The sequence below is a fragment of the Pleurodeles waltl genome, chromosome 3_1, assembly GCF_031143425.1.
Source record: "Pleurodeles waltl isolate 20211129_DDA chromosome 3_1, aPleWal1.hap1.20221129, whole genome shotgun sequence".
NCBI classification, from domain to species: domain Eukaryota; kingdom Metazoa; phylum Chordata; class Amphibia; order Caudata; family Salamandridae; genus Pleurodeles; species Pleurodeles waltl.
In genome coordinates this window covers 1,904,515,257-1,904,532,475 of record NC_090440.1, presented here as the reverse complement: position 1 = coordinate 1,904,532,475, position 17,219 = coordinate 1,904,515,257, and the positions used below count along the sequence as shown (strand labels likewise).

Sequence of the window (17,219 nt, the reverse complement as noted above, 5' to 3'; positions counted from 1 at the left end):
CAGATCCAGGTAGTTTATGTGAAGCCCCTAGTACTGATGGATCGAGGTGACTTATATAGATATTTTGTGGAGGTTTACTTCTAACTCCACGAGAAAGCACCAGTGGTGATGGTCCCCTGCATAAGGGCCTGCTAGTTGGAAGCAGGCCCTGATTCTACCTTCGGTGAAGAAACCAGGGATAGATGTTTCCATCCTGCCTATCGCTCAATTTCTTTATTGCCATACATGTCAAAGGTATTTGAAAGGCTAATAAATGCCCAGCTTACGTATTTCTTGGACAGTAATAATCTACTGGACACGACTCAAACACGCTTCAGAGCCAGAAATAGTACGGAACCCACCTTGTTGGCAGTGCTAGACAGTATTAGATCGGAGGTTGACCAGGGGAAGGTTAGGGTTTTGATCCTGTTTGATCTGTCTGTAGCTTTTGACATGGTCTCTCAGCCTGTTAATAAAGAGACTATTACAAGACTGGTGTGCATTCAAAAACTTTGCAGTGGTTTGGATCTTTTTTAAATAAAACAACTCAATAAGTTTAAATGGACATTTTTGGTCTCCCCCTCCAAATGTCTAAATGTGGGATTCCTCAGGGTTCCTCTATTAGCCCTACTTTGTTCAATGTCTATGTTTCCTCCTTGGAGGGGATCATCAAAGCTTGGGGCTTTGAGACCTGCTACTATGCTGACGATATTCATCTTATCATTAGGGAAGAGACATAAGGAGACCCGAGATAATCTCACTGGATGTCTATCGGGAGTAGCTACCTGGATGCAACTGCATTGTTTAAAACTCAATGCGGAGAAGACGGAGATTCTTCTCTTTGGTGGTGTTTGCCGCATTTGGGATGATTTGTAAATGCCAACATCCCCGAGCACTGTACCAGAACTGAGGAAGGAAGCTAAGAACCTTGGATTCTTAATAGATGGCTTCCTCTCCATGCAGGGACAGGTAAATGCCACTTGTGGCAAATGCTTTGGCCTGCACAGACTACTGTTTAAGCCCTTTCGTTGAATTCCGGTGGAATGGCAAAGGACCATTGTCCAGGCATTGATTATGAACAGGCCGGATTACCGCCATGCGCTATTCCAGGGAATGGCTGATTTTTTGCTTAATCATTTGCAGGCCATTCAAAATGCAGCAGTCAGACTCATTTGTAACAGTGCCAAAACAGTTCAAACTCTCTGTTTATGTTCAGTTCATTGGTTGCCTGTACATAATAGAGCGACATTTAAGATGTTATACCATGCCCATAAAGCTTACATGATATTGGACCTGCTCTTCTCCATGGCCAAGTCTTTTTTTATAAGCCAGCATGGGCACTTTGCTCGGTTAACCTAGCGCTGGCTGGCAAAAAAAAAGCCAGAACGGGTGACTGTTCTTTTTCTCATTTAACTGCCATTCATTAGAACTCAGTGCCTTCTGATCTTCATCTGACCTCGGACCACGTTAGGCTCTGGAAGAGATTGAAGACCTGGCTACTCCCCCTATCACAGACTGAGTCAGGATGCAATGCAGCAGGTGATCCAGTGCTGTGATAGCCCTCTGGGGCTGAGTGTTGCGCTTTACAAATATAATGTAATACATATAAGGGGCACATTAAAAAAACAAGAAGGGCGAAGGCGATTACTGCTGCAAATATTAAGGGGATCTAGAAAATTGCTGCTGAGCAAGAGGTCGCTGCTGTTCCAATATAGAACAAAGTCCTAAACTCTGGTGAGAACCAACACTAGATTATCCTAATGCCCCTCTACTTGTGCCCATTGCATCGAGCGGCACTCCTGAAGTGGGCACATGTGTATTCTGTTAGCATAATTGCTACCCATGAGGCCATCTTCTCCATTTGTTTCATCACAAGAGGAATCAATTAACCTCCGTTTGCGGTCTTCAGCCTCTGTTCGTTGGAATATGTGTTCCCTGTCACCACGTTTAGCTCAGAGCCCAGGAATGGCTGAACCTCACTGCGTTGAAGGTGTGTTTATTTTAGCTAGGCAACGCCGTTTAGTTGAAGGTGTGTTTTTTTAGTGTGAGCTAGGCAATGCCGTTTAGTGGTGCTCCTGATCAGTCAGTCATTCAAGTATGGGAAAACTTGTATAATATTCCTGTGCAGATGTGCTGCTACTGCTGCTAGGCACTTTGTGAACATCCTTAGTGCTGTGGTCACTTTAAAGGGTAACACTTTGAACTGTTCTTGTCCTACACAAACAACAAAACAACTGTATTGGTGATGAGCTGAGTGGACTAAGAGGTGAAAGTGTGTATTTTTCAGATCCGGCGCAACAAAGTTGCCCTGGCGTAGGAGTGGAACAACGTCCTACAGGCTGACCATGTGAAGTGCTCAGAGAGGATGCACCTGTTCAATGGTCGGAGGTATAGGATTGGCCTGAGGGGGCAGTCCTTTCAGGAATGAGAAAAAAAAGGGGAGTACACCCAGTTCTTGCATCGTTGTGCAGGAACTGGTTCTATAGTGCCTTCTGCGAGGAGCCCAGGTGGAGGAACCAGACCCAAACGTTTCTGTTGCTTTCAGATCAACTAGTGCTTGAAGCTATACTCTAGCAGAAGTGGTGCTCTGGCGGAGGATGTCTTGGGCCTCGAGACTGACCTCATGGCAGTTGTGGCACTTAAGAGGCGCAGGGAGAAGACCTGGTCTTTGACCCTTGGGCTGTACCCTGTTTCACAGCATGTGTTTGTAACTTCTCCTCCTCGATCTTGGAAGCCAAAGAGAAGACTGCCTCCAGACTCTCCACTCTTTGCGCTGCTGGAAGGCATGGTTTCCTCTTCCTTAGCAGCAGGGTAGTTCTTCAGCATTTTCAGGCCCGTGCTTTGCAGATGTGTCTGGTCACTGCTTTTTGTGATAAGCCCACAGTTTTCTCTCTGGTACCACAGCATCTTCTTGAAGCGGAAGGCAAAGCAGGCATCACTACAGGTCTCTTCGTGGTATGCAGAGAGACACAAGCTACAGACACCATGCTAGTTGCTCCAGGGGTATTTGGTGTTACACCTAGGCAGAAATTGAAAAGGTGTATATTCCTTAACCTCAGCCTAGCTGCAAATCCCACAGGAGAACAGAGAAGACTCGAGGTCTGTGTCAGACTGGAGTCAAGAGGCATCATGTAGAAAAGGGTAATGGTCAGTGACTGTTGAGTTTCAAAGTTCCTGCATTGCAGTGAGAATCAACTGCGCTGGAATGCTGTTTTCATTAAGGGGTGGGTCGAATACATAGTAGGTGGTGTTGAGAAAACCTGTGTGAAACATCACTCCCACAGCAGCATTCTCGGTCATCTAACCTTGATGGCGGAAGAAAACAATCTGAAGTGGAGTCTGCATGCTGGTGCACTGTGGACAAAAGATGGAGTCACAGCAACAAGGTTTTGTGACTCAGACTTCTTCAAAGAAAAACAAGTTGCAAATGTCCAGGTCCTACACCAGGTGGCAGGAGTATGCAGAGCCTATGTACCTATAGCCACACATGGTACTAATGTCTATCTAACCATCACTCTGTCCATCACTCTAAACCATCTCTTTTTGATACACACACACACACGCGTGCACAAGAGACTTAATAAGTGAAAAAAAAGAGTGACTAGTTTAAGATGATTCATAACGTCAATGTGGTTTCAGTGGAATGAATTGGCCTGAAACCAGTCTGAAAAGCAAGACAAGAAAACAGACTTAAAACCTGTCATAACCAGAAGGGAGATGGATAGATCAAGCGAAGGACTTCAGTAACTGAAGAGGCACATGCCTTCATAAATGGAGAGAAATCATCCTTTGCTGAACCTATACAAATGAAATTAAGGAAACAGAAGATCTGTATGGAATGCAAAGGAACATGTGTTAGAAAAGTGAGACGATCAGAGGAAGAATAGGAGGAAAAGAAGTAGGATGTTGGCTACAATTACTATATATATAGAAATGACACTTACCCAGTGTACATTTGTTCGTGGCATGTAGTGCTGCAGAGTCACATGCTATGCATTATCTTCCGCCATCTAGTGTTGGGCTCGGAGTGTTATAAGTTGTTTTTCTTCTAAGAAGTCTTTTCGGAGTCACAGGATCGAGTGGCTCCTCCTCTCGGTCACACTGCGCATGGGCATCGACTCCTTTGTTAGATTGTTTTCCCGCAAAAGAGTGTAGGAAGGAGTGATAGAGTGTAATAATGTAAATGTACTATAAAAGTAATATGCACTATAATAGATGTCCATGCAAATGTAAATGTATATACATATGTATAAATACGAAACTGCAACGACTACAGGCTTCCGGGGAGGAGGGAGGGTGCATGTGAATCTGCAGCACTACATGCCACGAACAGATGTACACTGGTTAAGTGACATTTTCCGCTCAATGGCATGTGTAACTGCAGATACACATGCTATGCATAGACTAAAAAGCAGTTGCTCTCCCCAAGATAATGCAGTGGCTAGCCTGTAGGATTTGTTTGAAATGTTTTTAGGACAGCTTGACCAACATTGACCTGTTGCTTTGAAAGTGCATCCACACAGTAATGCTTTGAAAATGTATGTGGTGTAGACCATGTGGCAGCTTTGCATATGTCTGCCATTGGTATGTTTCCTAAGAATGCCATAGAAGCATCTTTTTTCCTAGTGGAATGTGCTTTAGATGTTATCAAAAGTTAACGTTTTGACTTAATGTAGCATGGTTGAATACATTTAACAATCCATCTATCTAATCCTATTTAGAGATAGGATTACCTTTATGTGGTTGTTGAAAAGCAACAAAAAGCGGTTTAGTTTTTCTAAACTCTTTTGTTCTATCTACATAATACATTAGAGCTCTTTTAAGATCCAGAGTGTGGAGGGCTTTTTCTGCAGTTGAATCTGGCTGTGGGAAGAAGACTGGCAATTCCACTGTTTGATTTATGTGAACAGGTGATAGAACTAATTCAAAATTTTTGCTAAAGGTTGTAAGTACAACTTTATGTTTGTGTACTTGGAAAAAAGTTTCCTCGAGAGTGAATGCTTGTATTTCACTATCTCTTCTTAATGAAGTAATAGCTACTAGGAAAGCAACTTTCCAAGTTAGAAATTGAATCTCACAGGAATGCATGGGTTCAAAAGGTGGACCCATTAGTCTTGTGAGTACAATATTGAGATTCCAAGCAGGAACTGGTGGTGTTCTAGGTGGAATGATACGTTTTAGTCCTTCCATGAAGGCTTTGATAACTGGAACTCTAAAGAGATGTATGTTGTATAGTCTGCAAATATGCTGATATGGCAGTAAGATGAATTTTAATAGATGAGAAAGCTAAATTTGAATTTTGTAAATGAAGTAGGTAGCATACAATATCTTGTATTGATGCCGTAAGTGGGTCAGTATTTTTAGATTTGCAGTAATAAACAAATAGTTTCCATTTGTTAGCATAGCATTGTCTAGTTGTAGGCTTGTGTGCTTGTTTGAGAACTCCCATACATTCTAATGGAAGTTGTAAGTATCCACATTCTATGACTTCAGGAGCCAAATCGCTAAGTTGAGAGTACTGGGATGTCTGATTTGTCCTTTGTTTTGTGTTAGCAAATCCGGTGAGAGAGGTTTGACAGTTTGTGGACCAGAAATGGAAGTAGTGGAAGAGGGGGGCAAGGGGGAAAAGCATAAGAAAATATCCCTGACCAGTTGATCCATAAAGCATTGCCCTTGGACAGAGGGTGTGGGTGTCTGGATGTGAAGTTTTTGCATTTTGCGTTTGCTTGTTGCGAATAGGCCTATTTCTGGTGTCCCCCACCTTTGAAAGTACTGTTAAAGTACTTGAGAGTGAATCTCCCATTCGTGTATCTGTTGGTGTGTTCTGCTTATGAGATCCACTAGATGATTGTGTATTCCTGGAATGTATTCTGCTAGTAGATGGATGTGATTGTGAATAGCCCATTTCCATATTGTAATGGAAATAGGCTATTCACTATCACAGGCACAGGGCTCTGAAATGACCGCCCCTTCATTAAACTGCCGAGATTCTACCATTGAAGGGACTTGTGCGTTTGGCGGTCTAACACTAGATCTTGTAATTGACCCGGTGCTTGAGACCATTCCTGTGAGAGGCACTGTTGTAGTGTTCTCATATTTAGCCTTGCATGCGGTACTATTGCTATGCAGGATGCCATCGTTCCCAATAGTTTCATGATAAATCTTACAGTGTATTGTTGATTTGGCTGCATTTGTGGTATGATATTTTGGAAAGCTTGTATCATTTGTGTATTTGGATAGGCTAAGGCTTTTTGTGTATTGAGAATAGCACCTAGGTAAGGTTGCATTTGTGCTGGCTGAAGATGGGATTTTTGGTAATTAAGAGTGAACCCTAATGTATCCTACGTTTCTATTGTGTATTGAGTGTGTTGTTGACATTGTATAAAAATGCTCGATTTTATTAGCCAATCATCCAGATAAGGAAAGACATGTATGTGGTGTCTTCTTAGGTAACCTGCTACTACTGCTAGACATTTGGAGCTGTTATGCTGAATGGCAGACTTTTGAATTGGTAATGTTTTCCCGCTATCACAAACCTTAGGTATTTTCTGTGAGCTGGGTGGATGGGTATATGGAAATATGCATCTTTGAGATCTAATGCAGTCATGTAATCTTGTTTTTGTAGCAGTGGAATGATGTCCTGCAGAGTTACCATGTAAAAGTGTTATGACAGGATATATTCAGATTTAGTGGTCTGCGATCTAGAATGGTTCTGAGAGTGCCATCCTTTTGGGGAATGAGTAAGTATAGTGAGTATAGCCCTGTTCCGGGTTGAGATTTTGGAACCAATTCTATTGCCTCTTTTAGTATTAGCGTACTTCTTGTAATAGAACGTTGTGTTCTGGGGACAACCTGTGATAACAAGGAGGAATATTTGGAGGGGTAGAAATCAATTCTAGGCAATAACCATTGCGGAAAATTGAGAGTACCCATTGGTCTGTAGTGATATTTTGCCATTGGGAGTGGAATTGCTGCAGTCTGCCCCCCCCCCCGGGGATGTGTGGGGTTGTGGCATGCCGAGGAAGTCACTGTTTTGATGGGGTAGTGACATTTATCAAGGCCTGAAATTTGCCTCTGAAGTGTTGGCCTTTATAAGAGCCTCTAAATCCCCCTATTTGGTACTGTTGTTGTTGACCTTGTTTAGGCTGGGAGGTAGAAGCCTCTGTAGATTGGGGCTTGAATCCTCCTCTAAATTGCTGTTTATGAAAGGAGCCTCTGTGAGGTGTTGTGTATATGGCTTCCATTGCTTTAGCAGTGTCTGAGTCTTTCCTGAGTTTTTCTATTGTGGCGTCAACCTCAGGACCAAACAGGTGTTTCTTAGCAAAAGGCATATTCAGTACTGCCTGCTGTATATCTGGTTTGAATCTAGAAGAACGTAACCATGCGTGTCTGCAGATGGTTACAGCAGTATTCACACTTCTAGCTGCTGTATCTGCAGCATTAGGGCAGATCTTATCTGGTTATTACTTTTCTCCAGACCTTCCTCAACAATTTGTTGAGCCCTTTCCTGATGTTCTTTTGGCAGGTGTTGTAATAGCTCCTAAATCTCATCCCAGTGAGCTCTAACATACCTTGCTAGCAAGGCTTGTGAGTTTGCAATGCACCATTGGTTAGTTGCCTGTGTAGCTACCCTCTTGCCAGCAGCACCAAACTTCCTGCTTTCTTTGTCAGGGGGAGGGGCATCCCCCAACGATTGACTTTTGGCCCTTTTTCTGGCGGCATGGACAACCACTGAGTCTGGAGGTACCGGATGTGTAATGTAACCAGGATCTGTAGGTGCAGGCTTATATTTGTTACCTATGCATGGTGTTAAAACCCTAGCTTTAACCGGCTCCTTAAATAGCTCATCTGCATGCTTGATCATGCCAAATAGCTCTGGGAGGCACTGGTAACGTGCGTGCGTAGAGTATAAGGTATTAAAAAGGACATCTTCTTCTAAAGGCTCACTGTGCGTGAGTACCCCGTGGTACGCAGCTGCCCTAGAGATGACCTGGGTGTATGCAGTTGTATCCTGTGGTGGGGAAGGTTTTGAGGGATATAGGCCTGGGTCATTCACTGGTATGGGATCTGGATCATACAGATACCAAGGATCAACTGTATCACCATGAGAATAAGTCTGTGAGTGAGTTGGTGAAGGTAATGGTGGTGGGCTAGAGGGTGGTGGTGCAAAAGAAAGTTGTGGTGAATGTGGGGGAGAAGTATGCAGAGGTAATGGCTTCTCCTTCTGTTTAAAAATCTTTGCTGGTGGTGGAGCAGTACTGAGATGTTTCCGAAAAGCCAACTTTCTTTGAGTCTGTGAAGGAGGTGCAGTAATGATCCTCCCAGTCTCTTTATGGACATCGATCCTCGATTGTCTTTCATCCACGATTTCCATAGTGGGTTGAATGTTAGTGTCCTCAGAAATGTATTCTGATGGTTTTGATGATTGAGGACTGTTCATCAAATGGCTTGGAGTCCTTGTTCTTCTGTGTAAGAATACTTTTTCGGCTCCGAAGTTTGCAGTTTTTTTGGGCCCGAAAATACAGCCTGTTTCGGCTCCGAGGCAGGACGTCGAGGTTTCGACTCCGAAGAGTGTGGACGCCGACTCGGTTCGGAAGTTGAGCTTTTGGTGGATTTGCTCGACTCTGGTATCGAAGTAGGAGTGGCCTTTTTCAGCGCCGAACCCGAAGGTTGGTCGGCAAGTATTTTCTTGCGGGTCGAACCATGGCTCTGTGGCAGTGGTGCACCCAAGGCCTTCGATTACTTTTTAGGAGTGGGCGTAGGGGTAGTCGTACTCACGTGCTGACCGGCAGTGATGAGTTGGCTATCTTCCTCCGAGTCTTCTTCGGAGTCGGTGTCCAGAATGGAAACTGCCACCTGCGCCATTTCTTCCCGAATGGTGTCAATATACTCTGTACTTTTGGATGCTATTTCCAGTCTGCTGGCTCTCCGGTCACGTAGTGTCTTATTGGATCGGAATGATCGACAGGCTTCACAATCCTCTTCTTGGTGATCAGGAGAGAGACACTGATTACATACCAGGTGTTGGTCTGTGTATGGAAATTTCGTGTGGCAGCGAGGACAGAATCGGAATGGAGTCCGATCCATCAGGCTTCGGCGTGGTAGGCCCGAACATACCTGAGATGGGCGTTCGCGCCCAGAAGGGAAAAAATTGGTTTCCGACAGTACTATTGGCTCGACGATAGATAGAAACGTGATCGGAACAATACCGACGGTCAAAGAAAGTTATCTAGAGTTTCTGATTCTAAATCTCAGAGCGAGAGGAAACACGTCCAAACCCTACAGTGGAAAGTAAACAATCTAACAAAGGAGTCGATGCCCATGTGCAGTATGACCGAGAGGAGTCACTCAATCCTGTGACTCCGAAAAGACTTCTTCAAAGAAAAACAACTTGTAACACTCCGAGCCCAACACTAGATGGCGGAAGCAATGCATAGCATGTGTATCGCCAGCTACACATGCCATCAAACATATATATATACACACACACACACACACACACTCAGAGTGGAAGTGAAGTGTGTTGACAAAGATGTGCAAAACATAAATAGAAAAGAAGTGTATAATAAAGACTGGCCAGAACGGTTAACCAGTGGAAGGTAAGAATCTGATGGAAGACAAACAAGAGGCAGCTAAAAATTAGAAACTAACAAAGGAATAATTTAGTTTCTTTCATCATCAAATGATCACAGGCTGACTATACACTGATAAGAGAGATCAAAGGTGGTTTGAGACTTCTAACAACTCTCAGACTTACAGATGTAACATGGGTTAGGCCGAAGAGCAGACATAAGCCAGGGATGCAGAAAAGAGACATAAGGATTAAGAATGTCAATATGTTTTGTAAGTATCAAGTAAATTTGAACAGAGATTTGGTAAGGCAGAAAGGATTAGAGTAGTTGCAGGAAGGAAAGGAATACATTGATAATATCACAGAGAAGCTTCAAAGGAGATTTTAACTCATGATGTTAAAAGGATAGAAGGTAAGACCGGAGAGTAACCGGACGAGAGAGGAATAGCATAATAAAATGAAAAAATTAAACCGCAGCTGAGACAGAAGAGTGAACAGATGAAGAAAGTGAACAGGAACTGAAAACAAGTATGAGTAAAAATCCAGACACATGCAACAAAGAAATGGGTCGTCTTACTTGTGAACCATCAAATGTATAGGTTGTAAAGGGCAGCAAGAGAAGGCAAAAGCACTGTACCTTTTTTACCTAAAGCTTTCTGAATGCTAAAATTCCAATGGTCAAACTAAGTTGCTTTCTTCATGAGACACCTACAAAGAGGCTTGGAAGGTTTGCAATCTGCAACTGGATTGACACATTAACCAATTTGTCTTTACAGTTACCCAGTAGAAGCTACCAGGCCTTAATCTACTTCTTTTACAAAATACAAAGCACAGAGAGTTGCATTTTGAGAACTTACCCAAAAGGAATGGTGTTAAGGTGGTGAAAATCCAATAGGAAAAAATACAACTGCAAGCATTTTACTATAACTGTCATTAGCCCTGTCAAAACCCACCCCAGAGAAGTGTTTTTACAGCAGATATACACTGAAAACCCATATAGTGGCTACACAAAGCTCTTTAAAACCCTGCTTTTTAAAATAAGTGACTCTGCATTCTCTCTTGCAGGGAAGGCCCAGTACCTTTAAGCAAAGGCTTGGTTGTACTCATTTGTGCATAAAAGACTAATCTTTCAAGAAGATTATTTCAAGAATAAGCATTTGATTGTAGATTAAGAAAAATGGCGTTCAGAGGGCAGGATTTGTAACCAAAGGTTACTAAGTCTCAAACAAAATTTGAAGTGAATAAAATAGTATCAAGAACTATGTGCAAACATTTAGAAAGGACAATGCACCTGTCCTAACGTGAATTTTCATACTGACTCATGCCACCCCTTCTAGGTCAGCATGCTTTCAGAAAGGCCATGACTGGCTGGGTGAGCAGCCTTTCAGAACGGCTGTAAAGCAGAAGTACCTAACAACAAGTCTAAGAGAAGCAAATAGTAAAACAAAGTACATGCAGCGCTTGCTGTGAGGTGGCCAGAAGGATAGTTTTCAGTTTCCTCCTTTTCAAACAACGTCCAGGGGGCATTTCCTACCAACTGGTTCCGCGACTAGCTGGATGCAAACGTTTGTAATTTTGTGTTCTCCTGAGTTGTGAATATTACTATGAATAGTTTGTCCCACTTCCAGAAATAGTTTTGTCCACCACTTGTTATTTTGGCTCCCACTATGTGAAAGCGCTTTACCGTCTGCTAAGCCTGTCCGCTTCTGGGTTTTGTACCCCAGGTAGATGTATCACCACTAGCAGTACCCTTGTTTGAATAGCTCACTTCAATTAGGTCCTGTTGTAGTCTGGACAGCAAGTGAGATTTTGTCCCCCGTTTGTTGAGGCAAAACACAGTGGTTGTGTTGTATGTCTGGATTTGGACTGCCCTTCTCCTCACCGGTGCCTGGAAGGCCTCGGGGGCTAAGAAGACAGTTTTAACGTTTTTAGGCCCCTGATGTTTAGTTTACCCATGTGAGCTCCCTATCCTGTTGTGAGGGTTACAGAGGGAGTTGGTACTTAGAATGGTCTGTTCACTGTAATGTCTGAATTCCACGGCTGTGTACTCAATAACCACTAGATCATCCCAGGTGCTGATGACCATTGCTGCTGGAACCCCTCTTAAGAGGTCTCAAGTGAGGCTCTCAAGTTGGGCCTCACATGTAGAATCAAGAGCGTACAAGATGCCATCATGCCCATCATTTTCCCCATCGTTATCACTGTTAGAAGTTGACCCCTCTGGTACGGGTGAGCTTGCGCTGTCAGTACCTTGTCTCTGTTACAAGGAATACATTGGCTTCCCCCGAATTTAGTCTTACTTCTAAGAATGTCTGATCCCTTTCTGGAATTAGGTTCTGGGAAAACCCCACTTTGTGGAGTGGCCTTTCCTTAAAGCAAATCCTTCCTGAAAAGGACCATTGTAAAACAAAGTCCCCATTGCTTTGGCTGCTGCAGTGCTTCGTCCACTGTAATGCAGAAGAGGCTATCTGCAGTGAACAGCATATTGATTACCAAGTCTTTGCACTTCTTGCTTAAATCCAGACCCCCCCTTATCCTGGTGTGTCTCCTACGGTTGTGGCTGCACACGTGTGTCTGCTAGCAGTGTTTGCAGTGAGGAATTCAGGCAGGTGTTTGCAATGCTCCTGCACTCCCGTATCACGTTTTTGCCTTTTTTTTTTATAGTCTTCTGGCAGGTGTTGTGTGAGATCTCTTGATTTCGTTCCATCGCTGGTGGGCATATCTGTTTACCAGTGCGTTGAAATTTGTAAGATGCCACCGCGCTGACCTCTCCATGTTTCAGGCCACCATGTTCACTTGCTTGCTCTCCCCGTCAGGATGAGGACCAGTGGCAGTCTATGCGTTTGCCCTCTCGCATGCTGTTGTGATGATCAGAAATTGGGCAATCACACAGCCCTTGACCCCAGGCAAAGACTGCTCTTTTGTGAAGAGAGCTCCCGGATCCTGTTTCCGTCCCCTCGAATTGAACACCATAAGTGCCAGCTGCCTTTTATTTATTAGGGCACTGTAAACTGCAATATTGACAGGGGTTGAAGGTTTGGATGGGGAGTCTTCTGTTGGTTCTTCTTTCTGGAAAGATTTTCTCTCCACTAGGCCTCCCACTGTCTTCTCTTCATCCTCAAAGAATTCCTAGTGAACCTCTTCTTGTGGTTCTAATGTAGTAGGAGATTTGAAGTCAGTAAGGCCCTGCTCACTGACCTTTGCTTTTGATGGTGTCAGGAGGATTTGGTGGTGGGAATTCACAGATTTGTCTAACTCCCTCATTTTTTCATCAGGGCTTCCATTTTGGCCTCAAGGTACTGCTTCTTTCTTTCAATGTTGAGGGCCTTTTGGTCGCATTGAGCGCCTCAGGTTTTTTGTGCCAAAGCTGCTCTTTTGCAAGTCTCCTTCTCCTCCCTTCTGCGCTATCACTTTAGAGTGGCAAGGACGGTTCAGAATGCCTGCCTCCCTCAGGTGTTTCTAAGTTTGTACCTGTGGGGCTCTTTTGGTTTCTGTCTGCCATTCAATCCCTTAGCTTTTCAGAACTAAGGCTGATTTTGAGAGTTAACTCTAAAGATTTTGGCTCAACCCTAGTTTGCCCTGGTCTGTTACTTACAGCAATAACAAGGTGATGAACGGAATGCTTGAATTATTCTTAGCCACTGGCAATCGCTAAAGCCCTATTATAGCCCATCGTTTTTTTACCCACAATGCCACTCCAGACAAAGGCCCTCCTTATGCAGATCAGTACTAAGCCTGCTCCTATTAGGAACATTCCATCCCGAACTGTCAGGCAAGGCCCCCTCCAGAAGGGACCACAAGCAACCTGAGACCAGTTTCAATCTCCTCAGGTCTTGTAGTAAAATATAGCAAGTTTTCTATAGCACAGAGAGCATGGGACACATGTCTGGGCAGAGCTGTCTCACCCAAGGTGTAAACTGCAATAATAAGAAGATGATGGATGGAATGTTTGAATTAATCAAAGCCACTGGCAATCGCTCAGGCTCCATTCCAGTCCATTGTTTTTCACCCACCATGCCACTCGAGACAAAAGCCTCCTTGTGAAAATCAGTATCAGATGTATTACTTGGCATTTCTTGAAGTCTGCTTTTTTTCTGCCTCTTTTTCAGTCGTCTCTCCTTCCCTGCTTCGATTTCTACGGAATCAGAGCCTTTCCCTTGCACCATCTCTGTGCCCTCATGGGTTTCACAGTCACTCAACAAACCAATATCTAACTCTTTGAGAGACTGTTGCTTGTGCCAACACTGTGCCATGGTGTAGTGTGCCCATCTTTAATTATTTTTTGCTTTAAAGATCTTCAGCTGGAACTCTGCACACTCAGGGCTTCCCCCTTGACTTATGATCTTTTTGCAGGTAAAAGTTGCACACATTGTGGTTGTCCAGCTGATCAAATTTATGGCAGCAGTTTAGACAAAATCTAAATGGGGTGTGCCCCACACTTGCTAATCATTCTCCGAACAATGTGGCTAATGACACTCTTGAAAATCATTGATGTTAGTTTTTCTCTGTTTTCATGCTCCTCTTCCATCTGATGAGATTGAAAGTGGGACATAGCACCAAATGGTTGAGGAGACCCTTAAAAAGGAAAAACAACAGGGAAAAGACTAAAAGGAGACAATTCCTTATCCAACCGCTAAATGGCAGAAAAATACACAGCAAGTGAATCCATAGAATATTCACACTGCAAAACTAGTAGCTTCAAGGATGCCTTCTGATGATTGCCCAATCTTCTTGCCAAAGTTATTCTATCTTCTACTCTTCCTATCTAGAGGGTTGAAAGATGTTAACCGTGATGTATTAAAATTCTTCTTTGCTTAAATGTCTTTGCCAAAGCCTCTTTGACTGCTTGCACTAAGAAAATATTAGTGAAGGATGAAAGACTACAAGACAGGTTACCTTAATTAGGGGGCCAAAGGAACAATAAGACAGGCTTGCGGCTTCTTTTGGATCATTTAAAAACAACAGTATTATTGACTTCCTGAACTGTGGCCTGTAAATTGAACTTACTTGCCTCCCTGATAGAAAAGTCAAGGAAAGATACAAGGTCATCTTTTGGAGAAATCCTACGAGTAGATTCCAGAAAAGCTGGTGAAAACTCTGTCCAAACAGAGGAAGATAAAGTAGGAGTTGGTGAAGCTTTACAGGAATGACTCATTTAGACTGAGCCACAAGTCTATGAAAACTAAAGTGTCTGTGCTGGAAGATGTACCTCCTAATCCTCAATATCAATAGGATCGGGACAATGAATTGCTCTCCACTCACCTTCTGAAGTGCCAGAAGTGGTGCCCTGCGAAGAAGAGGGTGGAATACTGACCTCTCCTACCTGATGGAGACGTGGATGCAAAAGACAGGAAGTATCCTAAGATGAATAATGAAGGTGAAATCCCCCAATCATTTGGTGTTAATTGACAACAAATGTTTGAAATACAGCAGGGTGAGATTAAGCATCTTCTTCACATAGTAAAAAAAAAAAAAAAAAAAATAAAACACATGCCGGTCACCCTGCTGGCCAGGGTGGGATGATGCAGGTTGCTAAGGTTCTTAAAGGGATGGAGTATGAAGTGCACTGTTTACATTGGAGCACCATTTGCTGTTTTGTTAGGTTATTTAATCTATTTTGTGTGGTGTTTCTCAGACAAATGTACCGTTATTATACAAATCTGCAAATGCTGCTGATTGAGCAGGTTTCTTTTTATCAACTGGAGAGGGAACATGGGAAATGATATGTAAAAGTTGTGTTCTGGGATCTTGCCTAGGTGCGGAGATCTTTCTGAGTATCAGAAGAGTCATATGGTGAAAAACTGATTACAATGGTAGAAAATGAGTCCACCATGAACCAATGCATATGTTTGTTTTTTTCCCCTGGGGCGTAGCTATCAACAGTGCAGCAGGTGCAATGGCCAAAGGGTCCAGGAGTTTGAGGGACCCTCTGCAAGCAACTTCTAGCTTGTTTCTACTACCAAAAAAGGGAACGCTTGCATTCCAGCCCATGGTGCTTTTTCTATGCCACTGTTTTTCTCAGCTTCTTTGAAACAAAATCAGCATAGATTCTTGTGAGGTTGTTTGTTGCATATCACGGATCATGACAGCCTGGAATTTAGGAGAAGGCTGAACGTGGTGGGCTGACGAACCTCCTTCAACTTCATTGCATCACATTTTAGCGAGCAGAACTGAATGCATAACAAAGTAGCCAACAAAGAAGCTTGTGTGTGACCAAAAAGACCGCAAAGTAAAGAAGTAATGTTGCGGTTATCTGATTGAGGAGTCTTCCTTTACCTGGGCGTAACCTGGGTGATGTCCGAGGGATGCAATATCCTGCAGTTTGTAAAAGTGAAGGTAGAATTTGTGGAGGATAGACACTTCCCAGGGTTTGCGGCTGTAATAAAAAAATTACAATTATGCAAAGAAAATATGTGTGGACAGAAAAATGATTAGACACTGGCTCTGTGATACAACCAACACCAGTACAGAGCACAATTATCTTTTGTGTCTAACACAACTTAATGCAAGATTACTAAATATGCAATAAAGTGTCAAAAGATTTAAAAAAAAAAAAAAAATCCAACAAACAAATGTGTTGGTGAATGACGTTTCAAAACTAGACCACAAGGGCAGGAGCTTTGGCAGATTGTCGGGATAATACATATGTCACTGGTAGCAATTAGTGGTGTCATATGCACATTTAGCACATGAATGTCTCCAAATTCTAGGGATGTCTCAAGCCCTTGTGGAGCCATCACTTAAAACCTCTGGTGTACCCTACAGTAAGGATAACCGACCTGGCAAATGACAAACCTGGCAGCAAAAACATACAGACCCATGCCAATGGCAATAAATTAAACTATTTTTTGTTGAGTGCCATTATTATTCACAGAAAGTTACACATTACAATGTTTAATCAAAAAAGCACTTACAAATGGTGTTAACCTGCCCATTTATCATTCTTAAAGTCTTACTGTTGGACTGCTTAAATTATTATTATATTATATTCCATATCTGTGTAAACAGTTACACAACTATTCTATGTTTAACGTCTCTTCAGATGGTTCATTTGGCAATTATTCAGCCTGCCACTATTAAAAAAGGCCAAAAACAATGCAAGATGTTACGTTTGTAGGTTATCTCTCTCACTTTTGTCCAAGCCCAATATATTTCCTTTTGTAGTAGCCACATCCTTAAATAATGTTTAAAGAATAATACCGTTTATGTCTGTAATGAACTAAGACTTAATTTACGTAATAAGCTGAAAACCTGGAAATATCTTTTGCAAGGTGACTTGTGTTAGTATGAACATGGTCAGACAACATCAAGGAAATGTAAGGAGGGTTGCAGCTTGCAGACATTTTTTGGAAAGAAAACAGGTGTTGGAAAAGCAAACTGGTCTGGACCTAGGCAATGTGGTGTAAGTTTCTTAAATTATTACAAACATATCACAGAAATAAGAAAAAAGCCATCACTCGCACAAATGAAATGAAAATGCTTGTGATAAACATTTTTACATTTAAATAAAACAAACACAAATAAAGACCGTCATGCGTGTTAATGGAATAATACTGGTGCTTCCTACAAGGCATGTGTTCTTACAAAAAGCCTAGAAACCCTTTCTCGTTTCAATACACATCGGAGGAAAACAGGATACTTGTTGGCACAAAGAAAAGGTACTGAATTA

At 42.7% G+C, this 17,219-nt stretch overlaps 1 protein-coding gene across 4 annotated transcripts in view; it reads right to left on the bottom strand.

Moving 5' to 3' along the window:
- Nucleotides 1-17,219, bottom strand: part of TRAK2 (trafficking kinesin protein 2) — a 286,386-nt gene that overhangs the window by 5,702 nt on the left and 263,465 nt on the right. For all 4 annotated transcript variants that reach the window (XM_069226062.1, XM_069226064.1, XM_069226063.1 and 1 more), the window contains one exon: nucleotides 15,827-15,926. In XM_069226062.1, the coding sequence (XP_069082163.1) occupies nucleotides 15,827-15,926 (100 nt within the window). The remainder of the gene's footprint in view (nucleotides 1-15,826; nucleotides 15,927-17,219) is intronic.